The sequence below is a fragment of the Dermacentor albipictus genome, unplaced genomic scaffold, assembly GCF_038994185.2.
Source record: "Dermacentor albipictus isolate Rhodes 1998 colony unplaced genomic scaffold, USDA_Dalb.pri_finalv2 scaffold_29, whole genome shotgun sequence".
NCBI classification, from domain to species: domain Eukaryota; kingdom Metazoa; phylum Arthropoda; class Arachnida; order Ixodida; family Ixodidae; genus Dermacentor; species Dermacentor albipictus.
Genome location: NW_027225583.1, coordinates 3,343,206 through 3,359,038, shown reverse-complemented (window position 1 = coordinate 3,359,038; position 15,833 = coordinate 3,343,206). Strand labels below are relative to the sequence as shown.

The 15,833-nt window shown below is 48.1% G+C and overlaps 1 protein-coding gene across 4 annotated transcripts in view; it reads left to right on the top strand.

Moving 5' to 3' along the window:
- Window positions 1–292: 292 nt before the first annotated feature.
- Window positions 293–15,833, top strand: part of LOC139052691 (uncharacterized) — a 28,681-nt gene continuing 13,140 nt past the window's right edge. Inside the window, exons 1-6 of one of the 4 annotated variants that reach the window (XM_070529736.1) lie at window positions 293–427; window positions 1,117–1,181; window positions 3,010–3,121; window positions 5,349–5,446; window positions 8,053–8,269; window positions 11,266–11,445. In XM_070529736.1, the coding sequence (XP_070385837.1) occupies window positions 5,439–5,446; window positions 8,053–8,269; window positions 11,266–11,445 (405 nt within the window). In that variant the 5' untranslated portion in view covers window positions 293–427; window positions 1,117–1,181; window positions 3,010–3,121; window positions 5,349–5,438. Of the gene's footprint in view, window positions 428–1,116; window positions 1,224–3,009; window positions 3,181–5,348; window positions 5,447–8,052; window positions 8,270–11,265; window positions 11,446–15,833 lie in introns of all 4 variants that reach the window. The other 3 variants (XM_070529733.1, XM_070529732.1, XM_070529735.1) reach the window with 3 other exon arrangements.

Sequence of the window (15,833 nt, the reverse complement as noted above, 5' to 3'; positions counted from 1 at the left end):
TAGAATGCATATGCCAGCACCGGTGTTCCGGTAGATCTTCATCTTTAGTTTATGTGTTTAACATGAGTTTACTTCCAGTCCCCGAGAAAATGCTGTCGAGTCATCGACTTCAATCCGGCATATTACGGTAGTTGGTCGAGACGGCCTTTGTTCGAGGCACGAAGTATGCTGTAGCCAGCCGGCAGTGCAGCCTGAAAGGCGCCCCGTTAGATCAGCACTGACGAGTTCGGCGCCAGCGAATGCATTCTTTATGCCCTTCACGTAGGAACGACTTATTCTCAATTGTTTCTTCGCTCAATGTATGTAAGAAGTGGCAGTTCGTGAAGCCCCATTACAGCCGACAGTTGCTGCTTACCTTGCGCGTTGCTCTACCAAGCTACTGCGGCCTACTCGACGAGGAAGCCTATTCGATCTGTGAACTTGAAGAGTAAGTAGTAGATAGGTAATAGCTTGTCTGTGTACGCGCTAAATACCGGGCTCTAAACCTTTCGATACCGACAGCAGCGCCAGATGACGTAGCCTAGCGGTAAAAAAAAATGCATCGTATCTTGTAGGAGACGTTGTGCGTTCGCGATAACCCATGGCCGTCGTTCATCTAGAGGTAGGCATTTCTACGTTCTGCTCCGCACATACAGGGTGTCTCAGCGATCATGCACGAAGGTTTCACAAGCAGTGACCGATCGTTCTACGTCAATAAGACCAAGTGCATGTCAGGAAGAATGAGTTTGAAAGACCGGTGGTTCGTATCTGACTTGAAATTAGTTATCTAACAGTAATGAGTAACCTTACACGAGATTGCCTTTCTGGGAGGTGCAGAGAATCCTAAAAAAAAAGAGCTTGTGATGCATCGCCTACTTATCTTATTCCTACAAAGAAAGTACGCTAAATTTTCAATATACGCCGTGAATACGCGCTCCAGCGCACATCTGTGTATAATAAGAAAAGTAGCGCTTGAGGCTTAACGCGTCCGCACCCCTTGAAGCTACACGATCAATTGCACCCACAAATCGAGACGCTGCCAATTGTCCCCTAGGGAAGCACCCTATCTACGAGAGCACCATTAACGTGTAAACGATAACCACTATAAGCAAGCACTTTCTCTCCGGGATTTTCCAGGCTAACGTCACAGTCGCTCTCCGTTGGTACCTCCTCCGCGCCCCAGCTGTGTGAGAGATCCCCAGGTAGGCCTACACGGCGGGAAAGCGACACCAAATTCCGGTAAGGTCAGTAAATAAGAATGTTCCTAGGAGCGGGCAGCGCAACCCGGGCGAAATACAAGAAGTACACTATACGAGTGCACTCCTACGAACACGTTCAATCACCAACTCGCCCAGCTTGCATGTGTTAATTGAGTATATAAACTATAGGCCCACATGATACACCTGAGCGACTGTAATGCGATGGAATTATCAGGATCGGCCCGAGCACGCCTTTGACTGCACAGCCTCCAAGATCGGTCTGTGTTGTAACAAAGCGCATCGAAACCTTTGCAAGGACACGTATCAGACGCGCAAGAGGTCGAAACGCTTTACTAAAGTTGACCGAGGTCCATGACGTCATGATTTTTTTTTTTTAGAGCGCTGCTCTGAAGCGCCCGTTCTTGTGTTGTTCCTGGTGGTTGGTCGGGTTCTCGTGAAGCAAGTTCCTCCCTCAAAATATGAAAAAAAGAAAGAAACGTGTCCGGCGGCGGGATTCGAACCTCGGCCCCTCAGCGAAGTTGCCCGATACTCTAACCATAACGCCGAAACGTTTTTTTTTTCTTCTCTATACCATTGGAACAGAACTTCTAGAAAACAATGCACTGCAGAAATTTAAGGTTGCCAGCACATTCAAAAGTCGGGCAAGCACGTGCTAGCGTCCAATAAGGACGTCCAGTCTGGCATAAGCCACAATTTCTTTTTTCGTTCCCACGTTTACTTTATTTTTTTGTTTTTATTGCCTTTACTCAATTCATACATTATACAAACGTACCAGACCGGCCAGGAGTGAGGAGAGAAACAATCAAAGCTCTGGCATGTACACCAGCTCTTCTAACCTAGCCAGAAAGCCAGTGTGGTGCCGTTTCTTGCAGTTTATACACTCGAACCATTCTGCGTACAGATTCGCGAAAGTAATTCCTTATTGGCCTCGCGTCCAAACCAGGGGGCGACCGATCGGCCATTCTCGACAACCAAATACAACGTAGGCCCAGAATCGTCGTCGCGCGTGCGTGTGCTTCTAATCGTACCAAAGCCAACTATCTCAGATGGTTGCAGCGTGTTGATCATGACGATGATTTCCGTAATTAAGGCCCATGCTCGCAGCAGAGGATTTTCCGAGGCGCGCGCAGGGCATATCGTGCCAACGCCCACCTAGCTGACGATTTCCATTCTAAGATACACATACTGGGGCGCATACACAATATGAGGCCATATACTGGGGCGCGTACATAATATGGGGCCATATACTGGGGCGCATACATAATATGGGGCCATATACTGGGGCGCATACATAATATGGGACCATATACTGGGGCGCATACTTAATATGGGGCCATATACTGGGGCGCATACATAATATGGGGCCATATACTGGGGTGCATACACAAATCGGCCAAGAAGCTATAGTCCATGTGTTGGTTATGGACGACGACTACCACGGCATGGCCCGTACCCGCAACGGAAGATTAGTCAAGAAGCGGCCATTACATATATTGGGCCAACTGGCTCTTTAAGATGATCGCCGCCTGTTGACGATGGTTAAAATAAATAACGAGAAATTAAGAAAATGCGAGCGAATGTTGGAGTTTTCACACTGCGTAGAGCCCACGCACGGGTGCCAATTCCCTTTGAACCTAATGAGGCAGGAATGTGATGGGCCATCTCTTTTTTTTTTGGGGGGGGGGGTGATTTCATTATAACCACACCACGAAAACTTCGACTCACGTAGATTCTAAACTTTGCGTCGGATCTGCGTATCTCTTTTTCGCCGCAGTTTTTTTTCTCTCTCTCTCTCCATAACAAATCGCAGGCAGCCGCAAGAAGCCATCGACGCCGTCGAGTTCCAAGTTGTGGTGCACCACCACCGCCATTTCCACGAAAGATGTCTCTACTCCCGGCAGCGCCTAGGAACCTCAGTTCCGGTGGGCAGAAAGCCATAGCAGCGGCGCGCAAAGAATTTGGCATGCACATGTACTTCAGCGTAAGTGAGTCCCTGCGCCAGGTAGAGTAGTGCGAGAGATCGATCAATGGATCATTCAAACAGTCGGGCAACTAATTAGCAGGGAGGGGGCTGCGAAATAGTAAGTTTTGGAGACGATATTGAGCGTGAATTGTCTAGAGTAAAAAGCAAAGCGAATCGAATCAAACATAGAGTAATTAGGGGGTGTATTTACTATTAATATAATATGATGTTGACATCCTTGTATGTAGAGACATCGACGTGGAGGTCGGTAAATCACTTGGACAGCAACGTGCACGTTCATACACAACGCTTCAACATCAACATTTGGAATACCAGAATCAGGCATAACATCACCAACAATTTCCCTCGCTAAGTATACAGACGCACTGCCTCCACGTTGGTGACTTAGGAACTGAGCAGTGTTTCTATATTTTTCAAGTCTCAAGTACTTAAGGATTACGTGCAAACCACATCTGCGTTAACACTAACACATCATACTTCACCAGTACATCTTTCAGATCCGTAGTCAGCTGATCACCTTTCTTTTTTCTAGGTGCGAGTATTCAAGGTAAAAAGAGAAACAAAACTATCATTGTCATGGGGTAAACACAAAGCGCAAATCAAAGGATTCGGTTTTAGAATACGACACCATTGTGAAAAAGAATCCATGTTCTGGCCAAAACCTTGCATTCGCGATAAAGTGGAATTACGATAAGCATACGATAAAGTGAACAGGAATTGGTGATCAAGTAATGCTGCTGAAGGGGACAGAAGGACAGAAACTCCAACAACAGGCTGCATTTGTTCTCTGTGTAATAATTGTAATGGGAATATCTAAGCGTGTTCCAATGAATTTCAGGTTTATTAAAATCACCAAGAAGGATTACTTTGTGCTTGCTAGGGGGAGATATGGGTACTTTAATTAGAAGAGATGACCTCATCAAACAAAACAGGGGAAATATTCGGCGGTACAGAGAAAGATCAATTCTTTTTTCACTGCGCGTTAGGCTAATTTCTAGCCGAATCGACTTCTGTACCCTGTCTAACCTTTGTGGCGAACACACCTCAGTGAACTGTCGACAGCAGTCATGGCTCCACCACTTTTTTTGTTTAGATCCACTGAACTACCGGTCACTGTGGAAGACTTTGTAGTGTGGTGCAAAAAAGTGGGAAGAGGAAATTTCACTGCAGAGACAAGTTTTGGAAATAACAAAAGAAGACGAAATGACACTGCAGGAAAATTCACGTGCTTTGGAGCGAAGTCCACGAGCGTTTCGGTAAAAGATGTCCAAATTACATACCACTTTGATCCTTGGAAGCTAGGTCGGAATGTCTACGAAATAATAATAATAATAATAATAATAATAATAATAATAATAATAATAATAATAATAATAATAATAATAATAATAATCTCCCACAACTGGTATTGGTCACAACCGGTATGGGTATGGTTCACTGCAACACTGTCATCGTGACACCTCTCGTCACAGTTCTTCCCACCACCAGCATCATACACCACCTTCGTGCTCATGACATCGTTTCCTTGGTGTCCAACAGTACGGCATCCGCCTGACTTGGAGCGTGTATTCCGGTATAGCATATGAATGGAGGCCTACACATACATCATCAAATGCACGCTGCCTCGACCCTCTAAATGCCCCCAATCGTATGCGGTGGTTGCAACATTCGCAAGCCCAGATGTTGCTGGGTTTTCTACTTTATGGCTGAAACGTAAGGTCTAAAAGTAATATGTCTCTCACCGAAGATGAGAAAGACTCCTTAGCCAGGTCAACAATTGGTGAAGCTACAGATCATGTGTTCGTAATGGGGAGAGAGGCGGTGAACTTGCACAGATACGCTTCCCATTTCAGCGTCCTCCTGTCTCTTCTACCTCACACGCACTTGTCGCATCCATGAATGATGAAACTAGTGCAAGAAAAAAAGCAAAAGACGTTGCACCGCATCAAGTGCAAAACATCGCAGCGCCCCTGCCTTGACGCTCTGCAGCTTGCAAATTTAAGCGTTTCAGCCATGTTAAACATGCATGTATTAAGTGCACATAAACAGAGAGACAAAAGCATATGTTTCAACTTTCTTTATAGTCTCAAAGAAGATTAGCATCATTTACATACCAACGTCGCAATGCGTTTGCGCTTACGTTTTTTTCTGTCTTTATGTTGCAGCAACCATTCAGTGCGGCCACGAAGGATTTCAGAGTCGAGCTCAGCAGGAAATTTGCGAAAAATTCAAAGCTCACAATCGTCGTTGAAGTTATGCCTAAGTAAGCTTCACCACCAGATGCGCTCCCGTGCTCTTTTCTACGAGTCAGACATTTTGCTCCAGACAGTTCTCTTTTTTTTTTCCGGGCGAGGATTGGTTTTGTGGGGAGAACAGTAACCTGTTGCTTGTACGAACTTCAGATAGTATTGCGTTGAGTTTGTTAGCGCCATCGTGGTAACGTCCAGTGCGTAGGCATGTTGCAACGTGTAGTTCCATGTTATAACCGGCGTGGTATAATGCAGTTTGTGATGCAACCGTCTCCACAGCACTCAATTTATCTTTAAACGAAGCTGTTACACCGGATACACGCGGCTTACAACGTGGGGCCTCCGTGTATGGTACAGTCTCCCACAAAACTTTACGGACCAAGGAATATGACAAAGCTCAATATCCCAGCAGCCCCACAACCGAGCCTGATGTTCGCATTTCCAGCCGCTGCCAGTATATGCGAACGACGTAGTGATGCAGGCTACTAGAAATACGATGCAGGCTACTCGGAAATTCAACTTTTGACGAGATCCCGTGGTCCGCAAGGAGTTGTGGCTGACTGTACATCGGCGGAAGTCGACACGTTTGGGAGTTTCAGGCCCTTCCGAGTGACGTCAGTAAATCGTGCTGCATTAAGCACGAGGCGTATAGGCACCAGAGTGAGCTGTAACTAGCGGGTGGCATATTTCAATACGCCTTCTTTGTTCGCAGCCTGGACACACTTAATTAAGGCAAATTATAGTGGGCGCTCATTCTGAAAATGCGCTAACGTGGAAGCAATTGCATCTCGGCATAAAGCGATTGTGCCTCGTCCTTGTTACTTTGTGGATGCATGTACTGGCGCTGTTACAGCTTTTATGTCAAGTATGCACTAACGCGCCCAGAAAGAAGTTTTAGTGAATCAACTGCATCTCGTATGGGCGTCTGAGAGAAATGGGTAGTTTCGAAGGGAGAACAGTTTGGGCCAGTTAAAATGCAAGATATTTCAACTGTAGAACAACAAGCAAAATTAACTCAGATTCGCGCAACAGGTTAGTTAACATTAGTTTACACAGAAACAGCCTTTTTTTCTCTTTCATTAGTTCACACAGCAGTCACATAGGCGGTGATACGAAGAGAGCAGACAGTAATCAGTTACGATCCGGCGACGCACCGCCAGGCCGAACCTGCACATGGTGCACCTTATGTGCTGGCGCACCATGTTGCGCAAATGTTTGTTGACATTGTGAGCAGATCCCTCATTTAATTTTTTTCTTATTGTTTCTGTTCTCCACACGAGAAACAACGGACAATTCACTCCATGGCTAAGCGAAGCAGAACTTACCTCGCGCACATGTTAAATGTTAACATTGCGTACATGTTAACACATGTTAACATATGTGAACATTGCGCATATGTTGCGCTCTTTAGACTGGAGAGAGCGTGCGGAGTGCGCGCCTATACGCCAATCCAAACAAAGCTCGCTTTGTGCGCATGCGCAAGGACAACGTCTGCCGATCGAGCTTCACCGCCAGCGATGCTGGGGGCCCCCGTTTAATCGTGCCGAACTGTACAGGTTGCACACTGTCGGCGATCCTGGCGTAGCCGGTCGCTGTTTCGCACGCTCAATGCGCTGGGCTATACACGCGGCACGCGGCTATCCACCCCCCACCCCTCCACGAAGCCCAAACTATGTTGTTTGACAAGTGAATTAGATGCCCAGGAACGAGGAACTCCGGTTTAAGGGTTGGAACACCGATTCAGTTATATATATATATATATATATATATATATATATATATATATATATATATATATATATATATATATATATATATATATATATATATATATATATATATATATATATATATATATATATATTTATTCTGAAGGGCCGTTTAAGTTGTGGATAGTTCACGCCTGAAATATATGCCTGTGCAGAATTTGCCGCAGATGGGTAAATTTGAATAAAAAAAATCCCAAGCACGATGTTTACAAACCTGCAGCTTTGCGCCTATACTGGATATCGTAGCTCTGTAAATAGAATCCATCAGAACATCCAAAGCGGACAAATTTGATATATTAACGTTTATCTTACGCCAATTCGTCACAACGTTTATAAAGGTTATGCAAGATAACTACTCACATATTGGTGGCGTATCGGAGTGCCATGTGCAATGCATAAAGCTTGTGCGCTTTGCATGTACTATAAGGTGCAGTTTGCAGAATTGCGATATCGATTTTCATTGCCCAGTTACAGAGCGGTAAACTTGATAGTTTCATTTCCTGAAAACTTGTGATTTTTAGCAGTGTTTATAAAAAAAAATAGCAGTCTCAATCAACGATTTGCTATCAGCAGTCACTAGATTCTAACTTTTTTTGTCCTAAGTGCAGCAAACCTCCTCCGACTCAGTTCAGCGGTTGCTCAAACAAATAATTTCTCCTCTTCCACGTGTTTATATAGGAGCTAGAGATTCCTTTTGAGTGAAGCTTGCTAGCGCATAAGTAACAAAAAAAATGGCACCGCCCACGATTTCGGAGGCTATGTAAATTGCTCGGAGGACTCTCCCGGCTCCCACGATTTCGGAGGCTATGTAAATTGCTCAAAGGACTCTCCCGGCTACGTGCTCCTTGCAGCAGCTTCATGGAGATCTGCTACGAGACAGTCGAGGACAGCAACAGGTACTTCTACGTCAGCCGCGATCCCGTCGACGGCAAGCTGTACGCGGGCACCAAGCAACTTCAGCACCCCTACAACCACCACCGTCAGGACCTGCGCCTGAATAAAACCAAGCTTGACACGGGCAAGCCTTACGTCATCCAGCTCGAGTGGAAGGCCGATGACAAGATCGAGGTGCGTACCGCGTCCCCACTTGTGGCTGGGTCAGTTGGTTCGTGCTAGATACGATGTGTTAAGGCTACAGAGGTGGGGCGAACGTCGAGTTCTTCGAGTACGCATCGAACACCGGTAGTAAGCATCGAACATAGAATCGCATGTCGAATAGTCAAACGTATGTAATCGCAGCAGTAATATGTATTTCGATTTAGTTAGGTACCACGTTTGTACCTACTAGTGCAAAAAGAAAGAGAAAAAAGAAAGACTCCTAACTGTATTGGGTACAAAGGATCACTTTTAAACAAAGGACCTTCATTGGTCACTGCACAAATATCATCTCAAACGCTTTTAGAGACTGGTTGAAAACAAGCTCTCCAAAAATGAATGGCTGCTGTAGGATTAGCTCTCCAAAAACGACAAGTAAATGGTGGCTGGAAAAAGAAAGATCTGAAGTTGGCGGGAAAAAAACTCTATCGAAGGACTTCCTCGCAGTAGACATCTGTGAAAGGGCCCTTGCAAGGAAAGTATCAGTGGTTATAGCATAAAAATAAACCTGCGCGTCATTAGATTGCAAAAAAAAAAAACAGTGACATATTACAAGCAAAAATTACAAGTTGTTCATGTAAGCTTCCGCCGCAAAACCTAAACCAAGGCTTCCAATAGACATTTTTGTTTCTGCGTTGCTCCAAAAACATTTGTGGTTGTTTCATCTCTGGTAATTTGCGACACTTTGTCATCCACATGGAGAACAGCGGAAAGGTTTTAACAGTGGGTTCTTCCGAAATACACCAGTAATTTTGTGATATTCGACAATACCGTACACTTCCTTTCCGAGTACGAATGCTAATAGTTGGTGCGAAATATTCGATTCGCATTAGAAAAAATTGAATAATTCCCGCATCCCTATAGCCAAGACGCGAAACAAAGTGAGTTGCGAGTGACGTTCTTTAATGTCCGTGTTGTTTTTTCCTGTGTGGTTCGTGTCTTGACGCATCGTAATAAGAACGTATCACAGCTGAGGTACGCCTTGTACCCCGCAGTTGAGAATGCAAAAGAAGGGGGAGAGAGATTGATTCAGGAGTGCAGATTTTTTGGGCTAGTTGGTTCGTTGCATCAATTCAAGCAATAGCGGTGGATTCACAGGGACAGGAAAGAGCACAGGACATGCGCTTACTGTCAACTGAATTTTATTTCAAGAAAAGCATGGCATTTATACCGACTCCCACGAGTGAAAATCGTCGCACGCGCAAACCCAGCATTTTCCAGATAGGCCATTTCCTTTCTGCTCAGAGAGATCGACGGGGCGCTGACGCAGTTCTTAAAGGCGAAGCTTAAGCGTCCTCCAATTTTTTTCTTAAAAAATTATTTAGAACTATCATTACAAAAAAAAGGTCGGAGTTTCGTTGGAAACGCGAAGCCTCGACTGTGATAGCAAAATAATAGACAGCTATACGAAAGTACGGATAGTAGATTTATCGGCCGCATAAACTTCGAAACATTCGCCTGCTAACTGAATTAACAAGCATGGCGTCAGCGCGCGTAAGCAAACTTGAACACATCACACTCGATGAGCGAGCGGACACTCGCTGTCGAAGCGCTGGCGTGAGGAATCGCGGCAGCAGCGGCGAGCGAAGTGACCTTCGTGCGGTCCATCGCTCCAACGCAAGAGCAGCGAGAACACATCGCGCGCGAAGGTATGAGCCGTACGTCTGCGGGCCCCTGTCAAGACAGTGTGCGAGCGGCCGCAGTTGGCGTCGGAGTCGAAGCCAACTCCTCCCCTCCCCCTTCCCCCTCCTTCCCGCGTTGCCTCCCCGCTATCCTCCATATGTGACGCGCGAGATTGAGGCGCGATCGTCAGTTGTCCTTCCTCCCGGTCGCGAAATGCGCCGTTGCCTGCCGGAGCACAACGCCACCCCCTCCCTCACCCTCCCTCCCATCCCACCACTGCCTTTCGCGCGACGACGGTGTTATCGGCCTTGGAATTTGTGTGGAACATCACGGCGACGGCAGAAATGCGCCTGTGGTATCCACATAATTGCTATCGCACTAAAAGTAGCTTCAGTTTCCAGGCACGCGCCATTTAGACGTGTTTTTCAGAAAAAGAAATGTGGTGTCTACGATGTCCAACGACGTCCCTAAGAAAGCCTTCTGCAGACAAAATAACAGTGAGCAGACTATTTCTTTTGACACTCTGCGAACAAGAGTCACTAGAACAGGATGTCGAGAAATTCTATTGGAAGCGGGTCGAACTTCTCATGGAAGGTTATCGGCATTCTTCTTTTTTCTTTGTTGAATATGAGGGTCGGGTTCGTGGCGCACTGCACGTCTGGGCAGCGCGGTATAAAAAAATGGCTGTGGCTTAGCTAAGGTTAAGCCCAGGATGCGAAGCCTACTAGCCTTTATTTTAACGCGACAGCGTTAAGGAGCTCGTGTCGCAGAAAAGTCGGTGTCGTCGGCGTCGGCTCAGGCGTGCGTCGCTTGCTCAGGCGCACATTTCGTTGTCGCGCCGAACGCTGCGTTGCTCGACGCTCACCGCGTCCGATGCCGGGCGCGTAGTCGCTGCGGCGTAGCCCATTGTCTTACACCCCTTGGCGGGTCGACGGGAACGCTGTCGCGTTCCACTCTTGAAGGCGAAGCTTGAGCGTCCGCTTTGCAGCTGTTATGACGTCATATGGTAGCTACGCGGCCGCGCGCGGCGCAGCAAGGAAGAGCGTGGTTGTGCGGCTAGTATGCTTCGCATAAAAAAACACGATTCATTCTATCATACGTTTCTGCACGCCTCGCCATGGCGCTCCGTCTCGGGATCGAATCCCGGCCACGGCGGCCGCACTTCGATGGGAGCGAAATGCGAAAACACCCGTGTACTTAGATTTAGGTGCACGTGCACAACCCCAGGTGGTCGAAATTTCCGGAGTCCCCCACTACGGCGTGCCTCATAATCAGAAAGTGGTTTTGGCACGTAAAACCCCATATATTATTGTTATTATTATTATTATGGCGCTCCGCCATCGCAGTTCTACCTGGACGGGTCAGCCTCCATCACCGGCACTAAGCCGGCCGGAACGATGCTCAGGGACTGCGCGCGCCTTGTAGCCGGCCAGCTGTTCCCGGGAGACACCAGCAAAACCTTGCGCGGCTTTATCGTCTACGAAGTGCACCACAGTTCTACCACATGGCAGAGCATGTTTGCAGAGGTTTGTATTGGGATATTATTATTATTATTATTATTATTATTATTATTATTATTATTCATTTTGAGGGGAAACGTGTTTCGTTTCTGTCAGCATAGGGGGAGGGGGCGGACTCACCGGCCGGAATTCGTAAATTGCTATATGTGCCTTAAAGCAATTAACCTAGGAGCTAATTAGTAATTTTTTGTTAATAGGTCGATTGAGAACTTTGATTTCTCGTTCAAGTAATCTGTCCCCTTTTTGAGTAATCCAGCTCAGCGAACCAAAAATTATGCTCCGTGCCACAGCCGGCTTTTAAAAAATTATGCATGGTCTACGAAAAAAACACCCGGTATGTGCTCTTCCTGAACAAAAGTCGCGTGCAAAGTTATTCTAGTCCATGGAGTTCAGAGGTAACTGTTTGCAGAAAGACTCTAGGCACCAGTCAGCAAGAACAACAAAATATCTAAGGTGATAGGCCGAGTCGATATTGTTGAACCTCACCGATGGCACCGGCTGTTGGAATCTCAGCGCTGCCACCAGCTGTTGGAACCTCAGTGCTGACACCCGTTATTGCAATCGGACCGCTGGCGCCCGTTGTTGCAAATGGGTCGCAAGCCCCAAGGGTAGCGTTGGCCTGGCGGCCTGGGACACACTGGAAGCATCCGAAGGTCCCGGCAAAGCATGAGTCGACTGCTAACAGAACAACTTGTTTATTCTAGCATCGCAAAGAGCGGGCGGTCAGGTCGACCGAAGTGGAGAGACGGGAGAGCACGTTACTCAACCGAAGAAATCGGAGCCTCTCTCCTGGCGTCCGGGGGCAGCTGCTCTTATACTCTTGGCGTCGCGGGCAAGAAGGAAGGTCACGAGATGACACCACGTGACAGCGAGGCACGGACGGACTGAGAGACATGTAGAGACAAGGAGGTGACGCATCAGCCGGGCCGGCGCCGGTCAGACCTCCTCGCTTCACACTGGGGGATCTCCTCTCCCCAGCTGCCGCGCTTTGACAAGCGTGGGCACACACACACACACGCACACACAAAGACACGTGGCACTGAACATGCCGGGACTCGCTCGGCGGGGATGTGTCGCGGCCGCTCCGAACGGGCCAAAATGTCCGCCGCTTTGAACGAAGCTCCGGCTTACGTTGCATCCGCGCTGGCTTTACCGCGCGTCGAAGGCGAAACGTAACAGACCGCCCCGCCGGGGGAGGGAGATCCCGATGGTCAGGGGACTGCATCCGCTGTCCGGAGGGATGTCGCTCGATGATGCTCATAACCGAAGTCGGTCGTCCCTCGGCGTTTCTTGAGCGCAGCGCACCGAGAAGGCCTCGTTCTCACGTTCAGGTTCACACAGGACACTGCAAAGTGACTTCAGGAGAGTTGCCATTTTTGTTCTCTTTCCCAGCAAGCGTTAGAACTGCGCCGAAACTCAGCCGCTCAGTCAGCAAGCACGGCACAACCCTCACTAAGCCATGCCAGGCTCTTTCCCCTTTTATACTACTGCCTAGTTCCTTACAGTAGTCTATAGCAGCACTCAGAACGCGTCCACAAATCGGAAAATTGCACTAGAAAGCACATCATCGCTTTGAAACACTGCACAAAAGCAATATGTTAAAATCCTGCCTCAGGAAGAAAAACATCAATAACAAACAATTTTGAGGCTGATTCCCACGTTAGGGGCTTCGAATTAAGCCATCGGCGTTACCGTTGAGACTCCCGTTTTTGTAACGCACCTCAAAGGAATGCTGTTGCAAAGCGAGGCTCCAGCGCAGGAGGCGGCCATTTGTGAAACAGATGGTCTGCAGCCATTGGAGAGGGCAGTGATCCGTCTCGAAGCATGCGAAGCGGAGATTGCAGCGAGCGACCGTACACTAGCTCAGCTGGCGAAAACCCCGTAGGCGCATGCGGCGCGGTCCTCAATGCAAACATCACCCCAGGCAGAAACAGCTCCCAGTCAGTTTGTTGTTCAAACCACAAGGCTCTCAACACGCGCTTCATGACGGAGTGGAGCTTCTCAACGGGATTCGACTGTGGGTGGTACAATGAGCTGTGTAACAGCTTTACCCCGCACCTTTCGAGAAAGGCTGTCGTCAAAGCGCTAGTAAAGACTGTGCCCTGATCTGATTGGATTTCCGCAGGAAAACCAACTCGCGCAAATATGGACAGTAGTGCATTGACTATCTCAACTGAGCTGAGTTCTTTAAGCGGCACTGCTTCAGGGAACTTTGTCGCTGGGCAGATCACAGTCAAAATGTGTCTGTACCCCGTGGCTGTTACCGGCAGAGGTCCCACTGTATCAATAACGAGCCGTCTAAAAGGCTCCGTAATGATAGGTACCAACTTCAACGCCGCCCTCGATTTGTCCCCTGGTTTGCCCACCCGCTGACAGGTGTCACATGTCTTCACAAAGTGGTCTGCGTTCCGAAAACACCCTGGCCAATAGTACTCTTGCAAGAGACGGTCCTTAGTTTTCTTAACTCCTAGGTGTCCGGACCACGAACCCCCATGCGACAAGCGCAACAGATCTTGACGGTAGCATTGAGGCACGATCAGCTGATCGAACTCCACTCCCCTGCAGTCTAGATACTTCCGGTACAGGACGCCACCTCTTTCCACAAAGCGAGCATTTTTCTTGGCGATACCTTCCTTGACAATGCAGCGTATGTTTTCTAGGCTGCCATCCTTCTTTTGCTCGGCTATCAAAGCCGACCGGCTGACTTTTAGCAACCTATTAAGTCCGTCTGACGTAGGCGCGATGAGCAAATCTGCAGATAGCTCTTCTAACTTTCCCGCATCGGGAATTTCCTCTCCAGTATATGGTGCCTTTAACGCTACAGGCTCAATTTTATTCAGTTCGGGCGTGCTCTGAATATCAGCTTGCTGCGCCTCTGACCCTTTCTCATCGTTCGACAACGTCGGCCCCGCAACTACCGCCTTTGCAGCGAGCTCCCGAACCTTCGATCTGGTTAAGGCCTGAACGCTAGCCTCACCAAACAAAAGCCCCTTCTCGCGCAGGAGGTGATCGGACCTGTTCGAAAATAGGTACGGGTACTGGGCGGGCAGCATAGATGACACTGCCGCCTCCGTCTCAAGTGCTCCGAAAGGACCTTCAATAAGCACTTTTGCTACGGGCAGACACACGCTATGAGCTTCCACGGCTTGCTTAATCCATGCGCACTCGCCCGTGAACATATCGGGTTCTACGTAAGAGGGGTGAACTACATCCATCGTAGCTGCGGAATCGCGAAGCACTCGGCACTCCTTCCCGTTCACGAGGAGGTCTCGCATGTAAGGCTCGAGAAGCTTCATGTTCTCGTCAGTGCTGCATAACGATAAAAACACGACTTTTGTTTTTGTTTCCGGACACTGCGCCGAAAAGTGACCCGGCTTTTGGCACGTAGAACACACGCGCACCTGCCTCGTCTCGAACCGCTTTCTGCGTTCGGCTTCGGCTGCCGCCGTCTCCGTACGTTCGGTCGGACTGCATTCACTCTCATCCGCACTACGTGTGTCCACCTTTGCTCTCATGGGCGTGAACTTTGGCCTCTCAAACTTTGAGCCAAATTCACCCTTTTGACCGTCCTTAGCTCCGCGAGCCCGACGCGTCACAAACTCTTCGGCTAGCTCAGCGGCTCTAGCCACCGTACTAAGATCTGGCCTATCCAAGACCCAGTACCTCACGTTCTCAGGTAACCGACTATAAAACTGTTCCAGCCCGAAACACTGCAGAACTTTCTCGTGGTCACCAAACGCTTTCTCTTCTTTGAGCCACTCCTGCATGTTTGACATTAGCCTGTAGGCAAACTCTGTATATGACTCACTTTTGCCTTGCTCATTTTCTCGAAACTTCCGACGGAACGCCTCCGCTGACAGCCTGTACTTTTTTAGCAGACTCGATTTCACTTGGTCGAAATCCTCTGCCTCCTCTTTATTCAAGCGAGCGACTACGTCGGCCGCCTCGCCGGGTAACAAAGTGAGCAAGCGCTGTGGCCACGTTTCCCGAGAGAACCCCTGCTTCTCGCACGTTCGCTCAAAGTTAACCAGGAACAAACCAATGTCCTCTCCAAGCTTAAACGGCCGCATCAGGTCAGTCATTTTAAACAATACTCGTTCTCCTGCACCGTGTGCCTGACTTCCATTACGAGCGCGTTCCATCTCTACCTCGAGACGCTTCATTTCCAAAGCGTGTTGACGGTCGCGCTCTTCTTTTTATTTTCGTTCTTTTCGTTCAAGCTCATCTTTCTCTCTCTGTTCTTTACGTTCAAGCTCATGTCTTTTTGCCGTCTCCCTCTCTTCAATGGTCTCAAGGCATTCCGACAGCTCGTCATCCTCAGCTCCTAACTCAAGAATAGCCCTTAGCAGTTCTGGTTTTCTGAGTTTGTCTGAGACATCCAGACCCAACTCTCT